We start from the raw sequence: 21508 nt of genomic DNA on the forward strand, positions 1-21508 counted from the left end.
AACTGTGATTTAACAGTATATAATGAAGTTGTTCCTAAATATTTGGTTATTTGGTCTTCACAATCGTTGTGAGTGGTAATAAGGTAGGACAACTATGTCTGAGGAAACAGAGACCCGAGACTACCACCACCGCTCTCAGGCAGCAGTGACAACATACAGACCCAAACTCTTCTCTTCCATCAGCTGACCCTGAGGTCGAGCTACGTTCCATTAACTGGCTGAAAGTTAAATAGATGTAGAAAAATGTTAATACTGAAACAGCTAAGATATAGCCACATTCTGATTTTGCTTTAAATACAAGACAATCAAAGCCAAAATGATTCAGAAGCATTAATATTAAGAGTAATTTTCAATTGTGATTACGTTAATTTGAACCTGTAAAAATACAAACAATTTAGCCGCATATATCATTTTACTATGCTGTTAAAATCAAAATTAAACTGAAGAAGCTATTTTCTCATCCTATTCACTCCCTCGCCCCAAGACCACCTAAGGGGTGATATTCATATCATATTCTTCCCAGACTCTGTGGGTTTAGTATAGCTGGGTTATTTAACCTCTTGTGTTTATTTTCATGGAACTAAATATGCTGGAATAATGCTTGTCCTCATATGCAGATGTTATAAAATTTTATGAAACCATACTCAGAATTCAGAGTTGATCTCTAAATGTCAAGTGTATTTACCATCCTTAGAAGACTAATATTTTCACAGAAAAAAAAAAATCCCTTTAAGTTACAGTGGAGACAAAGTAATTAAGATAAATCAAGAAACGCTGTCAGTCACTGGAAAAGAAAATACCAGAATCTCTCACGGAAAAACACCTGAGCAGAGACAGCAAACCTAGGCCTCCTAAATATATTGATGATTTATTAAGCTATTTTTCTGACAGTTGACAAAGGAAATAATATTTCCATTCTTGAAAGACATGGATAAGTGGCACCTCATTAGCATTGTGTCCACTCAAGTTTGAAATGATTTTGAGAATGAGAATTTTTAAAAAGTTGTGCATTTTCTTCAAGTATACTTACCTCTAAAACAAAAGACGGGGTTTATTCTGAGCCATAGTAACGCTGATACTCCTGAATCATCATCAGGTGGTGCAGATAGTAACGCTGATACTCCTGAATCATCATCAGGTGGTGCGGAACATCTCCAGGGAGCTCCAGTCATGCTGAGCAGCAATGCCTGAGCAATGCTGTCATTACATGGTAATGGGTGGGTAGGTCTCTGAAAAGTGTAATAGGTGTACTGGGCTGTCTAACCCTCCCATCCGCCGACTTGATTTAATGACTTCACATCAGCCTTCAGGGTTAATAAAGGGACCATCACAGTATCTGGCTAATAAAAAGAAATGAGTTCAGGTAGAGAATCATCAATGGCTAATTGTTTTCTCTTTCATTCATTTTTTGCTGGTGTCTATTGAGAAGATATGGGTAGTGCAGAAATGAGCAGGTAATATGGTTTCTGCCTACCGCTCTCACTCCTCATTGGCCACTCCTTCAGGACACTGTTGCCCTTCTGTCCTCAGTTCCTCAAAGGCACCAAGCTCCTCCCAGCTCTCAGCGGCCTTTAGCCTCAAGGCTCCCTCCCCCCACAGTAAACAGCCCCAGCTTCACTCTTGGGTTCCCTTGTCATATATACTTTCATAGTAGTGTGTTTCCTTTAGAATTCTTGCAGTGACTAATATGTCTAACTTCATTTAGTGTCTGTCCTTTCAACTAAACTACAAGCAACGTGAGAGTGTTGTATCCTTGTCACTATTCACTGTGCTTGGCCCCTAGTAGTTCCATAATTATTTGTTAAATAATGGTTCCTAAACGAAACTCTTGAGGCACTGCTCATATCTGCATCCCTTCCAATGACTACTGGGTAATGCCTTGCGTATGTGGAGGCAGTTAATGTGTGCTGAATTTTGTAATGTAAAAGTGGAATCTTTTATAAGAATAACTTGAGAATTGTCCTGATATGCTTGTGAAGAAATTCACTCCTAAATGAAAGTGTTTCTTTAATGAGAACTTAGTGATTGAGGATCGTGGGTAAAGTATTTTGGGACTATGACTTGTAAGGATTTATGATCAATATCAGCGGCAGGATTCTTGGTTTGCCCCTGTGCATTAGAAATGCATAATGGGTGGTCAGTTTTATACTACTTTTATAGGTCACTCAAAAATTGCATCTTGTAGAAAATAGTGATTTCTTAAGAGCATAATAAATGTTTGGTTACTCACTGCTGTAGTTTGGAGGGTTTGGTGTGATTTAAAAAGTCCCACAATGTTTGTGTTAGTTTTTCTTCTTATGTTCATCCTGTTGGCCACTGAAGTATTGCTGAATAAGAGGTCTGATATTCAAAAAATAAGAAGTGAGAAGCATAGTAGTTTCATTCAACACTTTAATTAGTTTATTATTTATTTTTAACAGTTTAAGCTTATCATCCCTGAAAGCTGCAATAAAATCAGCATCCAGGCAAGATATCACCCTACAGTCTTCTCTTCACTAAATACTGAATTATGGTTCAAACTATACTTAGAAGTATAGTTTGTCAAAAGATGTAATTTTTGAGAAGTGGGGCTCAAATACTTTATCTAAGGAAATATGCTATGGCTGGAACCTTTATTAAGTTATGAGAATTAAGGGTCCAAGAAGAACAGTATTACTTCCTAAAAATGTTTGAATAAAAGCTGTTATTTCGAGTGATGAATTCTCTGTGGGTAATTGTTTAGACATTAGAAACTAGCTCACACAGACTTGCACTTAAACATATTTGTCTTACTCTCCTTTATAAGGAAGACAACTGGGAAAGAAATTTTTAAAAAAGATATTCCACCCCCAAAAGGCCAATCATCTTAAAAAAAAAATCCATTCTGCAAAAACTATTTTTATTATTCCTGTGAACTTATGACAAGGAATATATCCAGGAACAAGGCTTCAAACTCTAAGCTATGTTCCACTGTTTGCAGTTTCCTTGGATTTTAACTAGGTGTGCAAGTTGACTTCTGACCATGAGGAATCCTCTCCATTCATGGATTTATGGATTGAAGAGGCCATGGCAGATAACCAGTTCCACAGAAGCAACTTCACGTTCTTCTGAGGAAGATCCATAGCACTGTGGCTGTGGAACAAGGAATATAAATGAGCGATGCCACAAGAGACTGCAAATGGGGTTACCAAGATACAACCCTCAAAAATGAACTCTGAAGGTGGAAAAACTACCAGAAAAAAAAATATTAAAATAGGCGTTTTAAAAAGGTTTCAGCTGTCATGTTAAGAGCACTGATGGACATTCAATAGACACAGCACATGCTTCTTAGGCATGGAATGTATAAATCTGTTATAAAAAGAAACATTTCCAGCACTGCCAGAATTTAAAAACAAAAAACTCAAGCATCTAGAGGGGAAAACACCAAATGAAAATATTCAAACTGTAGTCATGAATATTTGGTCTTTAACCATTTCCAGTTAAATTATATTTGAAAGCTGTCCCTCCCCCACTCATAGTCATACACAAGCACACCAATTTTTAAACGTTTTATAATGGCCAAAGAAGGGGTTTACATAGATATATTTATTCATGGTACTCATTTTTTTAATTAGTTTTTAATAAGTTGCTAATTCATTTTAGCTTCACATCAGTTCCATCTCATTCCTCAGTCCCTTTCCTGATGTCTAACAGTTAATGTCCTGTACCATGAGGAGAGCTTCCTGTGGCACTTAGGGAATTATCTGTTTGGGGTTTAAGTAAGTACGGTTTATAAAGTTCTCTTTCTCTTCTTCAGCTCCCACTAGGATTGATAAAGCCATTTCCAGAGGCAAAGGATCCTCTTCCGCTCTCGGTTCATCCTCCTCCAGCCCCTCCTCTTCCTCTACCATCGCCTCCTCTTCCTCCTTCACAGAGTCATCAGACTCTTTGACCTCCTCCTCCTCCTTGGCCTCTGCCTCTGCACCCTCGTCCTCGCTCTCCAACTCCTTGCCATCACACTCCTCCTCCTCCTCATTTTTCTCCTCTTCCTCTACCAGCTGTGGGCTTGGAGACTGGTTTTCCCCATCCGCGTCAGGACTGAAAGCTAGAGAGGGATTCTGCCCAAAGCTATACAAAGTTTCCCGCAGCTCCGCGTCTTCTTCGCCACCGCTTGGGGGCGCATCGTTTCCGAAGGAGCCGGCCGGGGATGCGGTGCCGCCCTCCTGGGCCTGCTGCGCCCGCAGCGCCTCCTGCTGCCGCATATCCTCGTAGATCTGGTTCATGATGAACTGGGTGGTGTTCCGCGGCGCCCGCAGGCCGGGTACCCGCCACCTGCACAGGTTGACCGGCCGCAGCAGCGTGCTCATATCCTCGGAAGGGCTCCTCTGGAAGGAGCGGCGAGGGTCGCGGCGCAGGCCGCGGCCGCGGCGGCCCCAGCGCTTCTTCCTGCCCTGGGGCCTAGCCCAGCCGGGCTTCCAGGGCCCGTGCCAGCAGGAGCAGCAGCAAAGGCAGAGTGCGTGTAGGCCGTACACCCGGATCACTTGCACCCGGCCAGGGGGCTTCCGGAATCCCTTCGGAGGTGGGTGCCAGGGTCCTCCCCAGCGACCCCAATTAGAATACACGGCCCAAGAGGGACGTCTGGGTGGCTGGAACCAAGGTCCTGAGCCGTGCTGTTGCTTCGGCTGTTTCCTTGGGGACTCATACTTGGCCTTGGGACCATAGCGATGCCACCGCCTGTAAACCGGAGCGCCCCTGCGCCTTCGATGGTAGGAAGACCAGGTGCTTAATGGGGCAGAGGACGCCGCCGCGCGGCCCAGGTTAAGAGGATCCTCTTTTCTATCGAGGGGCTGGGTCATGATTCAGGGAGCTCTGAGAGGTCTAAACGGAAGCGTCCTAGAAGCTTTGGCCAGATCTGACGGTCTGAAGAGCCTCGTCTCTCTCTCTCTCCCTGCACAGTACCACGTGCCTGCCGCTGGGATAACGCCTTTCTCTCCAAAAGGACCCCTCTTCTCTGCTCGCTCGATCGTTCTTCCACGTAATCTCTGCCCCTTGGCACCTGGGTTGTCTCGTCCAGGTGAGTTTGGGTGGGACTGGGGCTCGGTAAGGATGGTGGGGGAGGAAGGTGTTGGCGGGCGACGCGCAGTGAGACCCGCTCCCGGGTCCCACACACCCCCGCCTCACTGGAGGCTCGGGCTGGGGACGGGAGAGGCAGGGGTTGCGCGTTACCTAGCTGCTCCCTCTCCACCCAGCTGCTTCACCGTCGCCGTCCTGGCTAGACTGAGGCGGAATGGGCAGCGGCAGCCTTTAAGTACTGGTCAGGGGCCCCACGCGCCCACCGCATCCTTGGTTGCCCCGGGAGACAGCCAGTGGGGTTGAGGTCGTTCTCCCTGGGCGTGGAGTTGGGGTTCCGCCCAGAACGAGGTTGCTCATGAACATTCGCCGGGGGTTTGTGGCGCAGTTTTTGAGGGAGGTGGCGAGGGGCGGGGAGGCTGGGTTTGTGATGCCCACGTTAGGAAACGCTTGAGGCAGTTTATTTGAGCCCTTAAACCACCTTGAGGTGCGACGTTGTAGAAGATGGACCTTCGGCTGAACCCAGAGGCGGGGGTTGGGGAAGAATTTGTGTATCGAAAAACAATATCCTACACCTTTGGGGCGGCCCAGGAGGTAGCGAAAGCCCTCGGAGTCAGAAAACTGGGCCCCACTCCTTACCTTGTGGCCTGTGCCCACTCTTCTAAATCCTAGGAGCCCTATGTCAACGTATCAGAAACAAGACGGCAAACGTTTATTGCGTGTAAGCTTACTGCGCGCAGGTGGGCTCATGGCACATAATCCTCACACCTACTCAGGGAGGTTAGGCATTGTTACCACGTCTCATAGATTAGGAAATGCAATTAATCTACCTAAGGCTGTGGGACTGATGAATTTCAGGGCTAGTATTTAAACCTGAGCCTGTTTGACCTCAGAGTCCGAATTCTCAATGAGATTACTGTACTACACTGCCCAAGCACCTTAAATAGGACTCTGGTGATGAGTACAAGGAATCTGTATGGACAAGCAGTTTACTAATTGTAACATATGCAAAACATATGTCCGTTGATTAAACATTACCAGGATGTATACCATGGGTTTGTACCTAAGCATGCTAGTATGCCAATTACATTTTTCCTTTTGTTAACCAGACACTGTGGTACCTTGGGAGCTTTTATAGTATTAAGGTTAAGAATATGGGCTTTGATTTAAATAGACAAGAGCCTGCCCTGAATGATACTATATGGTGGATACAAGTCATTATACGTTTATCCAAATCTGTAGAATGTACAACATCAAGAGTGACCCCAAATGTAAACTATGGACTTTTGGTGATAATGACGTGTCAATGTAGGTTCATTATTAACAAATGTACCTCTCTGGTGGAGGATGTTTATAATGGAGGAGGCTATGTATGAGTGGGGGGGGGCGGTGTATGAGGAATCTCTTGTACCTTTTTCTCAGTTTTGCTGTGAATCTAAAACTGCTCTAAAAAACAAGGTCTATTTAAAAGTAGAGGTGTTTCAACTTCAACTCACCAATTAACCTCTGGAAGCCCCAGTTCCTTACCCATACCCTGAGTATAGTTATAGCGCCTGTTCCACAGAGTTATGTTAAGGATTAAGTAAGGTATTGATTAAAGCACTTAGCACAGGTACCCTGTGAGCACTCAGTAACTGTGAACTATCATCATTATCATATTTACATGCTTTAGGACTTGTAAAGAAACTGATACTGTATACGTAAAGATAACTAACCCTGTGCCCGGTGCAAAAATAGACATCCCCATCCTTGTGTCCTTTTCTTGTCCCACTTTTGAGAAACATCAAGAAAGTGCTACCAGCCTTGATCCTACAGAAAACCACTGAGTATATCTCCTTATCACCTTCCTGTGTTGAGTGGAATTGTGCAAAAACGGACCACTGCCCACTGGGAACCTGAGTCCATACAAGCTTCCATTGAATGCTAGAGAAGCAAAATTAGGGGAAGCTCTGATGCTTGCAAAGGTCACTTATGCCTTCCTGCTTGAAAATTGAGAACAGTACATGGACTCCTGGTTCAGCTCTCCACCTTTTGCTGCGGGACCTATAGATTCCGCAGGCATCATTCAAGTTCATTTGCTCTGTGGTTTGCTGAGGAGACAAGCCTGCTTGACTCAAAGTGCAGAACGCTGACATTTTTAGCCTCCAATGTCTCTTTTTGGATGGAGACTCACACACTTGGCCTCAGCCTCTGATCTGCTTAACTTGAAACGGAATGGTGATAATCCAGATTTATTTTTCTAAGGATAGACTTAGTACATGATATTGAGTTTTAATTAAGAGCTTTAGAAGTTGAACATGTTGCTTAGTGGAATTCCCATCAATTTCTTCTTTTTTTAAAAAAAAGATTAACTCACAGGTAATTAAGGACATCATGTTTTTGAACAGTTGATGTGAACTTTATACCAATAATACTGGCTTTATACACTTTTTTCATGGTGAGATATATATCTTTCACATTCATCTTCCCTATTAAAAAACATTAATATAGGATTGTCTTGCACTACTCTTTCTTAAGAGAAGCAGCAAATTACAATTTCTGATTATTGGTTTGTTCAATAGATTGACATTATAATACAGATTGTTCATGTACTGGTAAATCACCCAAGAAAATTAGCACCAGAACATGTTAAACACCACCGTCAGAAATGCAACTAAGAAATTTTAAAGACTTTTAAAATTGACCCATACTCTTTAAATACTGCAAAATGAATTATTTTGATTCAACATTAAAATATAACACACCGTGTTTTTATATATTGTATTCATTTATATTGCTACATAAAAAGTTCCCACAAACTTAGTTACTTAAAACAACATACATTTGTTATCTCAGAGTTTCCAAGGATCCTGGAACAGCTTAGTTGTGTCCTCTGCTCAGGGTCTTACCAGGGCTGGGGTCAAAGCATTTGGCCGTTTGGGTTCTCATCCTGCAGCTCAACTCGGGAAAATCTGCTCCCAAGATTATTCATGTTCTTGGCAGAATTTGTTTCCTTGTGGCTGTATAACTGAGGGCCGTACGCTTTAGCTGTATGTTGGCTGACGGAAGCCTTCAGGTTTCGAGGCAACCTGCAGGTCCTCGAGGACAGCAGTGGTTCTAGCGGCTGCCTATAGTTCCCTTCCATGGGCTTCCTCAACATGGCTGCTCACCCCATCAAGCCAGCCAAGAGCACCTCCTTCTCCTAAGTGCTTCCTAGCGCAATGAATACACACACCCCATCAAGCCAGCCAAGAGCATCTCCTTCTCCAAAGTGCTTCCTAGCACAATGAATACACACACCCCATCAAGCCAGCCAAGAGCACCTCCTTAGTGCTTCCTAGCACAATGAATACACACACACACGTGTATCATAATCATGGAGCTTGACTTTTGTGACATCCATCACCTTTGCCATATCCTATTGGTTAGAAGCAAGGCCCAGGTCCTACCAGCACTCAAGGAGAGAGGATTACACAAAGGCATGAACACCAAGAGGCAGGAAATCATTGAGGATCAACTTAGAGTCTGTTTGCTACATGTTTCAAGTCAATGCAGTAAAATATGTCCTTCATATTAACTAGTTACAACTTTATTTGGGAGATTTTAATGATATTGTTGCCTTTTGAGATTCTGATAAGTGCCATGTGACAGCATTGGTTTTGCTATGCTTTATGTTATTCAGAGCATTATGTTGTTAAGTTGAAAACACTGCAGTCTTGGTGTTGATTTTTGTGCATTGGGTGACTTGAAAAGAATGACTCCTAACACTTGATGGCAGTAGTAACTTGTTCAAAATTCAGTCAGTGAAAGTCCTTATATGAAAGAAACTACGTGAAGTTAGACCCTTTATAAATATATTTGATCACGAATACCTTATTTAAATTACTCCAGGTTGCCAATATTAAGTATTATTTATTCTAGTGTGGTGGCATTGGCTATATTTATTAGAGTTTAGTATTTTTTGACTGGCTTTTGGAACTCAAACCTCAGCTAATTAAACTTGTAAATAAAATTCTTTAGAGAAAAGTTGGATATACCTAATACATTTGGTCAGAGAAATGAAATACAACAAGTATTTCAGATTTATCTTTGTAACCAATGCATTGCTATGTTACACGAAAAATAATGTCAATAGAACTCATTTTATGCACTCTCAAAAACGTGCCTTTTTCCACCGCGAATATAATCATGTAATTTGAAACCATCTAGCAGTTCCAGAGGCTAAATACAAGGTATTAAGCCTTTCTGACTTCTTGAAAGTGAGAAAAAAGGGATCTAAAATTACTCATTGCTTTCTCTTCATAATTTGGGAAGTTGTGGTGTTACTTTGCAAATTGGTGAGGCATGTTGTGCATCAGGGAATACCACTGCAGTATTTTTGAAACATTTATGAATTCTCGTATTATTTAAGTAAATTAGGAAGGGAAAATTAACTTTGTAATGAGATAACTACAAAGACAATGTTGCTACAGATTTAAAGGGAAGTAAGGATGTGAATTTTACAATCATAATAGTACTATGTGTAGGTATTATTTGCTATCGTCCTTTGAAAATATTACTAACCCTATAATAACTCAGGGTTTTCAGAGGATTAACACCACACATTTTAGTCCTGTCATCTGAAAAACCAGTGTATTCAGTAAGAATTACTTAGGAATTTTAAATGGAAATGTTTGCTTATAAATAGTTTTAAAGTACACTGTAATACGGGGCAATAAAATGCCGTATCCTCCCTTTCGGAAAATAACCTGTAATATTTAGAGAAAAGTAAATGTGTGTAGCAAATTCATAAAGAAAAAATCGTTGTCATTAAAAATAGGATTGTATTTAATCAGGGATCAGTTTTAGAGTTTTGGAGGCTAGGGTGTCCAAGATCAAAGTCTCAGCTGATTTGGTTTCTAATGGGAGCTCTCTTCCTGTCTTGCACATGGCTGACTTCTCATTATGTCCTCAGGTGGCTTTTCCTTAGTGCATGTGCACATACATAAACATGCACACACACACTAATACACATACAGAGTAATCTCTTTTTCTTCCTCTTCTTATAAGGGCACAAATCCCATCATGAGGTCCCTATCTCATGACCTCATCTAACCCTAATTAAACTTCCAAAGGCCCCATCTCCAAACACCATCACATTGAGGGTTAGAGCTTCAACATATGAATTCTGGGGGTAAACATTCAGTTCATAACAACTTCTCTGTCCAGCCCGTACACCACTTTCTTGTATTATAAAACAGGGAAAAGTCACATTCATAGTATTTGAGGTGGGACAGTAGGGTGGAATAGGATAGGCCTTTGGAGTCAGCCCTTAATCCAGGGCAAATTATTTAAGCTCTGTCTCTGATCTGTGACTTGGAATAGTCATTACTGTCTCCAGCTCCTAAGATGTTGTGAATTAATACATGCAGAACACCATAGTAGATGCCTGGTACGTATTTTGTGTCCAAGAATTGGCTCCTATTATAACAGTGTACATCCATGTAATGGGCTGATGTGTGTTGTTCAGAATCAGAAGAGCTGTATGTGCCGATGTGACAAAAATCACCAAGAAATATTAAGTGAAACAAGCAAGGTGCAGAATAGTGATTATCTTTTGTGCAAAAAATCCATGTTTACATGTACTGATACATACATACTGGTGGCATATATACATACATGTAGCAAGCACTTACACTTTTCTGTGAAAAAGGGGAAATTATGTATGTGCAAGTTTTTGTTTCTTATGGAAAACTTGATAAAAGTATGCAAGAAACCATTGACTATTTCTAAGGAGTGGAGCTTAGGGTTTGCTGCTGGAAGGAAACTCACATTTCATTGTATACTCTTTGTTATCTTTCAGTTTTTAAGCAAGTGCCTGTATTATTGTCATACATTTCAGAAAGATCAACTTTTTCTAGAAGGTACTCCTCAACTTCTTCCCTACTGTGATTTTCATATCATTGTTTATGTTTTCCATGTTGTATATTTTATTTTTTTCACAGGCACAGAAATATGCCAAGTAACTAGTCAGTTTAGGAAAGGTCTAAAATGAGTTGGCAGGTCTTTAAGATTATATATTTTTCAAATACTGAAGCTATGTGTATTATTATGGTTATTTGCATGTTGTGATTATAATGAATCTTTTTCCAAAAAGCCATTATAATTTTCAAATATTTTTATTCTTTTCTTCATTTTCTTTAATGAATTTGAAAAAAGAAACATGTTTTAGTGAAAAAAAGAGAGGAACGTTTAATTAAAAACATTTAAATCTTGGCAATATACCTAAAATGTTCATTTTTAATTTTTATTATATGATTAATTTAAAATTATAGAGGCTATGAATCCCTAAAACTTGCAAATTACGTGTGATATATAAGAATATCTGTGAAATATTTTCTGTCTTTTAGTTTTGCTCTTTCTATACATCTTTTAGTTTATTCCTGATTCATCTTGTGTTTTCTTAGATTACTAAATTGCTATTCTTTCAGTACATATTTTAGTTTATTCCTGATTCATCTCGTGTTTTCTTAGATAACTAAGTTGCTATCACATATTAAAATTTTAGCTGTATTTTATGTAATTATATCAACTTTTAGAACACATTTTGAAGGAATCACACTGAGTTTTCTTTTGGAAGAGAGCGGTAAGAATTGTTTTGTTATAGCAGGCATCATAACGCTGATCATTATCTGAAATTAGACAAGATTCCCAATAGGCAAACGAGGTAGGCACATATAGGCTTGAGGAGTTTTGCTGAGATTGATAGGATTTCCATCCAATCGAATATCCTCTAGTGCCTTACGAATATAAGTCAAATTTTTAACATTGCAGAAGGTATCTTCGTGCATCTCCAGAATGTTGTTATTCTAAAAAAGATTAAAATAAATGATTAGACATAATATAACATATTCTTAGTATTGATTAATAATATAGTCCATTTTGCTTCACTCCTGTTTTTACTCTTTCATTCCTTCTCTCATCCAAAAATGCACATTATGTGATTATTATACATCAAGCACTTTCTAAGCAGCGGGGATAAATCAATTAACATAATACACAAGTACGGAGCTTGTACTTCAGTAATGGGAATATACAATAAGGAGGTGAAAAAACAAATTTAAAGAAAACAAGTTATTTCCAAAAACGATGTGAAATCAGAAGCAAGGATGGTTGACTGTGACAAGTTATCTTAAGAGGCAACAGTAGAGCTGAGCATGGAGTGACAAGGAGACATGGGCATGGAACGAGCTGAGGCAAAAATATCCCAGGCAGAGAGAACACCAAGTTCCAATTCTGAGTAATTAATATGGAAAGTTTAAGAATGGGAAAAAAAGTCAACATGGCTGAAGTGAAGTGAGGGAGAGAGTGAACAAATGTCAGGAAGATATAGATCTGGGCAGGGCCCAGAAGTAGATTTTTTAAAATAGCTTTATTGAGTACATTTCACATACCATAAAATTCACCCATTTTAAGTGTACAGTTCAGTGGTTTTCAATATAGTAACAGACTTGTATAAGGATCACAACAGTTTAATATCAGAGCATTTTAAACATCCCCCATAGATATTAGAAATAACTCCCCATTTTCCCCAACCTCTAGCCCCATGACAACTTCTAAACTACTCTCTGTTTCTATGGATTTTCCTATTCTAGACATTTCACAAAAGGAATCAAACAATATATCATCTTTTGTGACTGGGTTCTTCCTCTCATAATTGTATTTTCAAGATTCATACATGCTGCAGCATGTATCAGTACTTTTTCTTTCATTGATCAATAATATTCTTCTCTATGGATAGGCCATATTTTTGTTTATCCATTTATCAGATAATGGGAATTTGGATTGTTTCCACTTTTTGGCTCTCATGCATAATGCTTCTATGAACATTTGTGTACAAATTTTGTGTGGACATATATTTTCAGTTCTCTTGCATATGTACGTAGGAGTTGAATTGCTGGGTGATATGATAACTCTACGTTTAATATTATGAGGAAGTATTAAATTGCTTTTTAAAATAGCTGCACTCTTTTACACCTCCACCAGCAATGTATGAGGGTTCCATTTTTCTCTGCATCCTAAGCAACACTTGTAATTGTCTGTATCTTTTATTTTAGCCAAGCAAGTGAGTGTAAAGTGGTATCCCATTGTGGTTTAGTTCATTGCTAGCATAGAAATACAATTGATATTTTATGTTGATTTTATAACCTTCCACATTGCTGAACTCATTTATTAGTTCAAATAATTTAATAAATTACTTGTGAGTTTCTATATAAAGTATTTGTAGATCAATTTAGGGGGTATTTCCATCTTAATATTAAGACTTCCAAACCATGAATATGGGGATATCTTTCCTTTATTTAGCTCTCTTTCTCCCCAGGTTTATTGAGGTATCTTTGACAAATAAAACTGTAGATATTTAAGGTGTACAGCATTATGTTTTGATTTGCGTATACATTGTGAAATGGTTACCACAATCAAGCTAATTAACATTTCCATCACCTTACATAGTTACCTTTTGTGTATGTGTCTGGTGAGAACATTAGAGATCTACTCTCAACAGATTTCAAGTATACAGTATAGTGTTATTAACTACAGTCACCATGCTGTATGTTACACCTCCAGAACTTATTTATTGTGGATAACTAAAACTTTATACCCTTTGACCAATGTCTCCCTATATCCCCCACCCCGCAGTCCCTGGTAACCACCATTCTATGAGCTTGACTTTTTTAGATTTTACAGTGGGAGAGATCATATAATATTTTTCTTTCTATAGCTGACTTATTTCATTTATTTCTCCAGGTTCATCCATGTTATTGCAAATGGCAGGATTTCCTTCTTTTCTAAGGCTTAATAATATTCCATTGTATACATAGACCACAATTTCTTTATCCATTCATCCTTTGACAGACATTTAGGTTGTTTCCATATCTTGGCTATTGTGAAAAGTGACACCATGAACATGGAAGTGCAGATAACTTCAAGATACTTATTTCATTTTCCTTGGACATATACCTAGAAGTGGGATTGTTGAATCATATGGTAATTCTGTTTTTAATTTTTTTTGAAGAAACATCATACTGTTTCCCATATCTGTATCACCTTACATTCCCACCAACAGTGTACAAAGGTTACCTTTTCTCCATATCCTTGCCAACACATAACTTTGGTCTTTTTGATAATAGCCCTTCTGACAGGTGTGAGGTGACGTCTCTTTGTGGTTTTGATTTGCATTTCCCTGATGATTAGTCTTGTTGATCTCCTTTTCACATCCTTATTGGCCATTTGTATGTCTTCTTTAGAGAAATGTCTAATCAACTCCTTTGCCAATATTTTAATTAGCTTATTTGTTTTTTCCTATGGAGTTGTTTGAGTTCTGTATATATTTTGGATATTAACCCCTTCTCAAATGTATGATTTGCACATATTTTCTCACATTCCATAGGTTATCTCTTCTCCCTGTTAATTGTTTCCTTTGCTGTGCAGAAGTCTTTCAACAATATGTCGTAGTTTTCAGTATACAAATTTTGCATTCTTTTATTAATATTATTCTTAGGTAATTTATTATTTTGTGACTATTATAAATAAGCTTGTTTTATTAATTTTATTTTCAGATTTTTCATTTCTAGTATATACATATACATTATTAGTATTTATATATTGATTTTGTAAACTGTCATATTGCGGAACTAATTTGATTTCTACTCTGATCCATGGCTTATTAATGAAGGTGTTGTTTAATATCTACATATTTGTGAATTTCCTGTTTTCTTTGTTGTTGATTTTTATTTTAATTTCATTGTAATCAGAAAAATACTTTGTATGATTTCAATTCTTTTCAGTTTGTTGAGGCCATTTTGTGGCTTCGTATATTGTATATCCTGGAGTAGTTCCTTGTCACTTGAGAAGAATGTATATTTACTGTTGTTGGGTTGAATGTTATATAGATGACTGTTAGGGCTAGTTGGTATATAATGTTGCTCAAGTCTCGTGTTTCTTAGTTGATCTTATGGCTAGTTGTTCTATCCACTATTAAAAGTGGAGTATTGAGGAATCCAATTATTATTGTTGAATTGTCTATTTCCCCATTTAATTCCAATAGTATAGTCTATAAATTCTGAGGCTCTGTTGTTAGGTGCATATGTGTTTATAAGCATTACATCTTTCTGATGGATTGACTCTCTATTATTACAAAGTGCCCATGAGGAATAATACAGATTTAGTGCTTATGCCCTGTACTATTTTCTTTGCTAGGTAATAGATACACATTGTTAATAATTATCATGCCTCACCTTTAAGTGAGTAAGATACTTATCATGTATAAGTAAATGCAGTACCCACTTTATAAACTAAAAGTGAGATGCAGGGAGGTTTAGATATTTGTCCAATCATTAAATAGTGTCAAGTAGAATTTCAGCCCTGGGAGTCTGATTTTGCCAGAGTTGTCATTCTTAATTACTATACCATACACTGAAAAACATTTTTCAAATGAATCAAAAAAGGAGATTTTTATATGAACATTAAAAATGAATATAAAATGAAGATAATTTAAATTAAAAACAGTTTTATACTGGATGTTGGTGAGGTGATTGTGAAAGAGAAATATTTTAAAAGGTTCAGTTAATGCCTTTTTAAACCTTAGAATAGGGACTGTAAAGCCAATTACTTCAAAAAAATCTTATATTGTATATACAAGCACATTCAGTTTAAATATAACATCAGAGACCTGGTTACTCTGTAGAAGTCAATATCATCAAAGACAAAAATAATAAAATTTAATTTAGAATTGGAAAAAAAATTCCAAAATTTCCCTGAGGATGCCCTTGAAAATCCTCTTCCAATCCTAAACAAGGCAAGAAATCCTCATATGTATAGAAATTCACCCCCAGAAAAAGAGAGACCAAGAGAGAGCCATAGAGAAACAGGACAAGCACCAGAAAGGGAGTACACATTAAGGAAGTTAACACAGCCAGAAAAACTCTCAACAGTGACAGACTCATAGACAAGACTCATAGACAGATATTCACAAAAAGAAGTATGGAAAGATATAAATAGGAATAAAAGAAAATTCACAGAGGTAAATAATTACCTTATTTATTGTGGATAAATAATTATCCACAGAGAAAAAAAGAATCAGACTTGCTCTCACATAGCAAAATCACTTCTTGTTATGGTCTATACTTTTTTTTTTTTTTTTTGCTCAAAGATTGTAATATTACACCATGATATCGTGTCTTTGAGCACATAATGGTTGTGTTCCCTACAGATTTATTCCACAGATGAAATTATTACATTGATTACAGTTGTAGAACAAAAGTTACTCATATCTGAAATAATTTATCTTTCTTTGTTTCAACAACTAAAAACATTTGTTTTAATTGATCATATTTTTAATATATTTAGAAAATATTAGATCACAACATTTTGAAAATGTGTTTTCACTCATTATTTCAGAGATAAAATATAGCTTAAAGGGACTTAAAATAATGCAAGCTTTCAAATATGTTTGTTTAGAAAAAACTGCATTTTCTTAATCCAGAGAGGTGGAAGTCTGTCGTCTCTCAGCAGACAGGAATGCCCTAGGATTGAATTTTCCTCAGTACATGGAACCTAAAATCAAGAGCTAAAACTGTCATTTTGTTTCCCCCTGAAAGCTAGAAATCAAATTCGATTTTTTGTTCCCTCTTTTTCTCTTCCATTTCTCATCTTTACACATTTCTTCAGCAGATGAAGCTCTCATTTTTTTTAAAAGAAGCTTTGTATGTCCAAAAGGTGCATTATGACTTGGCAAAGAATGAAAATAAAGACTAAAGTTATCAGAAATAAATCAGTAGAGATAAGAGTCATGAATGTACAATTACCTTGTACACAGATTGAGAGAGAGAATGAAGACAGGAGAAAAAAAAAATCGTCACAATGTAGCAACATGCCATTATAAACAGCTTTTGCATCCCACCTTCACCTGTTCGCTTCTGTTTTCCATGGAGGTGTTGGGGATAACTTACGGGTAGAAGCCTACCTGGAGGTGAAGGGCCCGCAGACTTTCTGGGAGTGCCAGAGGAATGTGTTCCAAATTGTTATCGGAGAGGTAGAGATGATGGAGCTCATCCATATCCTGTAGACATTCCAAATGTCGGGTCTTAATAAAAATTAGTGGTGCTGCAGTTGTATTTTTAATTCCCTGTCTGTGAAACTATTTGTGAAATAATACATGCCTGTTCAGGTCTTGTTTTGTAAAATTGAGGCAAATTTGTTTTCTGTGTTACTGGACAATTCAAATGAGTTTTGGAAGAATTGATAGCAAGCAAATATCTCTCAATGCAAATGAAACGTGAAGCAGTCTCTAGGCAGAAGCTGTCTTTGCCCACTCTAACTTTCTCTATTTAAGCAAGGCAGCGACTTCCCACATGAGACACTCTGCAATAGGAGTTTGAGGATTTGGGTGAGACACAGCAAGAATTTCCTTCATGTTACAGGAATGGAGAAATGAAAAGTTCTCCCCAACAAAATTCTGCTCGTTCCAGCCCAAGTACCAGGTAAAGGGCAGCCTAGCAAGACAGAATAAGTTTAGACAATAACAGGTCTACTCTAGCCAAACATCACAGGACAAACTGTGACTCACTACCACCCATGCCAACAAAATCTGAGTGGAGAGACTAGATGTCGACCTTTGCCAGGCTCCAATGAGGTGCCCTAACTTCCTTGCCCACCAGGGTGGTGTCACAGGAGGGCTAGTGGAGAGCCAGGGTTTCCACCATTGCTCAGTGCTAACGGGTCCACACAGCCCCCTGTAGCCTCCATGGAAGTAATGTGATGTCCCTTCAAACAGTAGTTTAAATTTATTTGTTCAACATGTATTTAGAGGAGCAGCTTGAATGGAGTAAGAAAGCCAATCTGGTTACTATTCTCAGACTCTATGCTGTTATTCCAAGCAAGTCACTCTAACCCCAAACTTGTTTCCTTCACTTAAAAAACAAAATGCGTAAGATTAACTGAATCCATTCTCCTTACAAAATAATTTAGAAGGCTTCTACCCTCAAAGGCACCACCCACACTCTGTACCAATAGTTGTCCTTCCAACCACATAAGATACTCTTGTTAAGTGGCGTTTGTGGTAAATACAATTCATCCAGCTTACAGCATTTCCAGGTGCAATTTATAGACTGGTGCTCCAGATAGCCACGCACTTCTTATTCCAGCTCTGCTTTCTGTTCTTGGTGTTTGAGCAGCCTCAGAATGTACCAGAACACAGTATTTCCCCAAAGCATGATATATAGTGTTGTAAAGTTTATTTTAGGAGTGAAAAGTCTCATCAAATTGAATCCCTTTGTGGAAATAAAAAGGCTAGTCGTTGATAGCAAAGGGAATGGGAAGATGAAAGTCTTTCATATTCAAACTTAAAACTCACTTTAAATGCTTCTTGCTTTATTCCTTTCCTTCCAAGTCTATTGTTGCTAATGTCAATAAATCTTAAAGTGGTTGGCAATTCTGGGAGCTGCCTTATCTTGTTGTCACGCAGGACAAGCTCTCGGAGTTGAGGCAGCTTTCTGAATGCATCTTCATCAATCTCAGATATTAAATTTGATGTCAGATCAATCTTTCTTAGATCATCTGGAAAAAAAATGAGGGAAGTAGTTAATATTCTTGAATATGTTTTGCTCACATAAAAATAGAAATATAAATTTTCCCATATACAAGCAAATATAAATATGAATTTAATTAGCAATGGACAATTAATGAAACAATTATTTCTAACAACTTTATAAAAAATACTTTCCCCCAAATACTATTCATATTTATGCACTTATAAGAAAGTGTAACTTTAGCAAAGAAATTGACTCATTATATTTAACTGGTCTTTTCCCTATATTCTTCATAAACTTTATCTGGATTTTCTATTTAAAACATTTTTCTAATTGATGGCAGATTGTTCTATTTTCCAATAGTAATAGGTGCATTAGCATTAAAATACAAAGGCATTAAAAAGAAACTTTCGAATGATTAAAACACTTAATGAAGACAAGTACCAAAATTCTTCAAAGTTGACAACAATTATAAGGTCAGAATGTAGGTTTGCATTCATCAATCATAAAACAATTGTGCTTTACTGGAAGTCTATTCAAACAAGCCAGATCCTAGTAAATATATGACCATGACTTTCTACTCTTATTGTTACAACATGATAATGAGTTTTAACCTATAAAATAGAATTATTTGTGATTTTTCTTTAGTTGAAAATAGTTTGAGAATATCAACAACTATATAGTTTCATAACAACCTTTAATTATTCATCATTTTTTCTTATCATAAAACAAACCTTCAAATGTAAAAATAATTGATTTGAGTCATATTTTGATATTCAAGTTTCATTTTCAGTACCAACATTTCACAGTGCAAACATTTTAGGAAAAGTCTGTAAAGAGAAGGATATTAGTGCCATCATCCTTACTTAGGCTTGCAAAATCATTTCTGTTGATCTTTTTAATTCTGTTAAAGCGGGAATAGAAATAAGCAGTGTTCTTGGGCAGCGGAGGAATAGCATCAAGTTCATGGTCATCACAGTATACAGTGGTACTTATACAAGTACACAGAAGGCAGGTTGGAAAGTCTAAAAGAAAGAGGCAAACAATATATGTAAGCAACAAAAGCAATTTCTAACAAATTATGTGATTACGAATATTTATTAAACAAGATTCAAGTCTCATACAGACTATTCTGGCATATTTAATATTTTCTCATATAGTTTTCTTTAAATGGAATATTAAAGTCAAATATACCAACTAAGGCTACCCCAATAATTAGTATATTCTTTGTAATGCTTTAAAATTTTATTTTAAATTACTGAGTGAATATTGCATGGTTGTTGGTCTTGTATTTACTGGAAATTCTATTTTCAAATGTAAATATTAAGGCTGTGGTTTTTATAAATTTAAAACATCACATATAATATTTTTATTAGGTCTTTCATTCAATATTTAAACAACCCACTGAAACAAAATCAAGAAAAAGATAGGGCAATAATCATTAATATTAATTCACTCAATGTGCATTTATTAAATCTTTCCTTTGTAAATGGCACTGTGCTAGCTGATGAAACAGTGGTGAGCCAGAGACAGTTCTGTTTTATAATCTTCTATGTAAGATGAATGTTAAGCACACAAATAAATAAAATGATGACTGTGATAAATGTCAAGAAATATGCTAGGAGCATAAACTACAGGAATTTGATTCAGTCTGAGAGTCATCGTTTGCTGAGGAGGTGATAACTGAGTAGAAATCTGCAGGAAGAACAAGACTTGATTAGGAACCAAAAGATGGTCCCTGTAGCTACAGCACAGCGAGCATTGCAGTGTTTAAGACATAACACACATGGGCCTTATAGGCTGTGTTACAGGTCTTGTTCCTTATCCTAAGGATGGGCAGGGGTGTTACATGATCAGATTTGCATGTTAAGATGTCACACTGATTGAAGGTAAGCTGGAAGACTGAGGGAGGGCCAGTAAGCAGAGAGGAGATGAGTTATCTAGATAAAAGATGATGGTTGCTTGGCTAGGGTAATGGTGATAGAAAAGACAACAGATCCAAAAGAGTTGTCAGGCTGGATTATATCTCCATTTATTAATCTAATTTTTTCTGTCATCCCCGTACATACACTCCTACCCGTCCTTCACACTCTGTTTATTGGTCATGTGGAGGACGGTGAGCTTCAAGGGAGATAGAGAAGCAATGGCCAGAAGAAAAGAAGAACAATAGGTTGGACGATGTTTTGGAGGCCAAGTGGAGAGACAGTTTGAAAGAATAGGGAATAGAAAATAATCTAAGCCTCCTGAGATGTCTGTTAAGGACTGAAAAATGTCTCTTGGATTAGTTACTGTGGGGATTATAGGAAACTTCAGTAAACACTGTGGACTGATGAGGCTGGAAGCTGGATTACAGCCACTGAAGGAGGCAGTTAGAGGTGAGGAAATAGTTACAGCACATACAAACAATGCTATTGAGATGTTCGTAAAGACAAAGGAAAGAAAGATGATGTGATAACTATAAGAAGACATATTTGTGGTGTGTATGATGAGGAAATGGACCAAAGTGGGAGAGATTTGAAGAAAAGGATCCAGAGGAAGAGAGACTGGATATAAAAAGGATCCTGAGAGGGCAGCAGGAAATGGGACTCAAAACACAATGGGAAGAATGAAGATTTCAGTTTAATTTAAAATCTGTGGTGTGAAGGACACATCTGTGAAACCAAGATTCCTAGCTCAATCCCTGTATGTATCATTTAGTTCATTGAGGGGAAGTTCGTTCTATAATTTGTCAGTTTTCCTAGTTGCTTCTGGTCACTAGTCATACCCTGGAAAAATTATGAATTAACTTAATGTAATTCTACCACTGTTACTGGAAAAAGAGTGCAAAATTCTGGTAATAAATCATAGGTGTAGTAGGGGAAAAACAACACAATCGGAAGAATGTACATCCCACATGTGGGAGGACAGACAGTTCCTCTGTTGTAATAGGAGATGCA

General features: G+C 37.8%; 2 protein-coding genes and 1 long non-coding RNA gene across 11 annotated transcripts in view; 1 reads left to right on the top strand and 2 right to left on the bottom strand.

Moving 5' to 3' along the window:
• The window catches only part of LOC136792280 (uncharacterized), a 520212-nt gene that overhangs the window by 218568 nt on the left and 280136 nt on the right, over positions 1 to 21508 (top strand). For all 9 annotated transcript variants that reach the window (XR_010835849.1, XR_010835856.1, XR_010835850.1 and 6 more), the window contains one exon: positions 4915 to 5032. This is a non-coding gene — a long non-coding RNA (uncharacterized lncRNA). The remainder of the gene's footprint in view (positions 1 to 4914; positions 5033 to 21508) is intronic.
• On the bottom strand, positions 3666 to 4814 carry CCER1 (coiled-coil glutamate rich protein 1). Its single transcript, XM_059080910.1, is given in 1 exon segment — positions 3666 to 4814. A coding segment is annotated over 1 exon segment (1149 nt).
• Positions 11189 to 21508, bottom strand: part of EPYC (epiphycan) — a 37143-nt gene continuing 26823 nt past the window's right edge. Inside the window, exons 4-7 of the mRNA XM_059080914.2 lie at positions 19439 to 19597; positions 18398 to 18600; positions 17009 to 17104; positions 11189 to 11855 (exon numbers count right to left, since the gene is read on the bottom strand). Coding sequence (XP_058936897.1) covers positions 11685 to 11855; positions 17009 to 17104; positions 18398 to 18600; positions 19439 to 19597 — 629 coding nt within the window. The 3' untranslated portion in view covers positions 11189 to 11684. The remainder of the gene's footprint in view (positions 11856 to 17008; positions 17105 to 18397; positions 18601 to 19438; positions 19598 to 21508) is intronic.

This window comes from Kogia breviceps, chromosome 12, assembly GCF_026419965.1.
Source record: "Kogia breviceps isolate mKogBre1 chromosome 12, mKogBre1 haplotype 1, whole genome shotgun sequence".
Taxonomy (NCBI): domain Eukaryota; kingdom Metazoa; phylum Chordata; class Mammalia; order Artiodactyla; family Physeteridae; genus Kogia; species Kogia breviceps.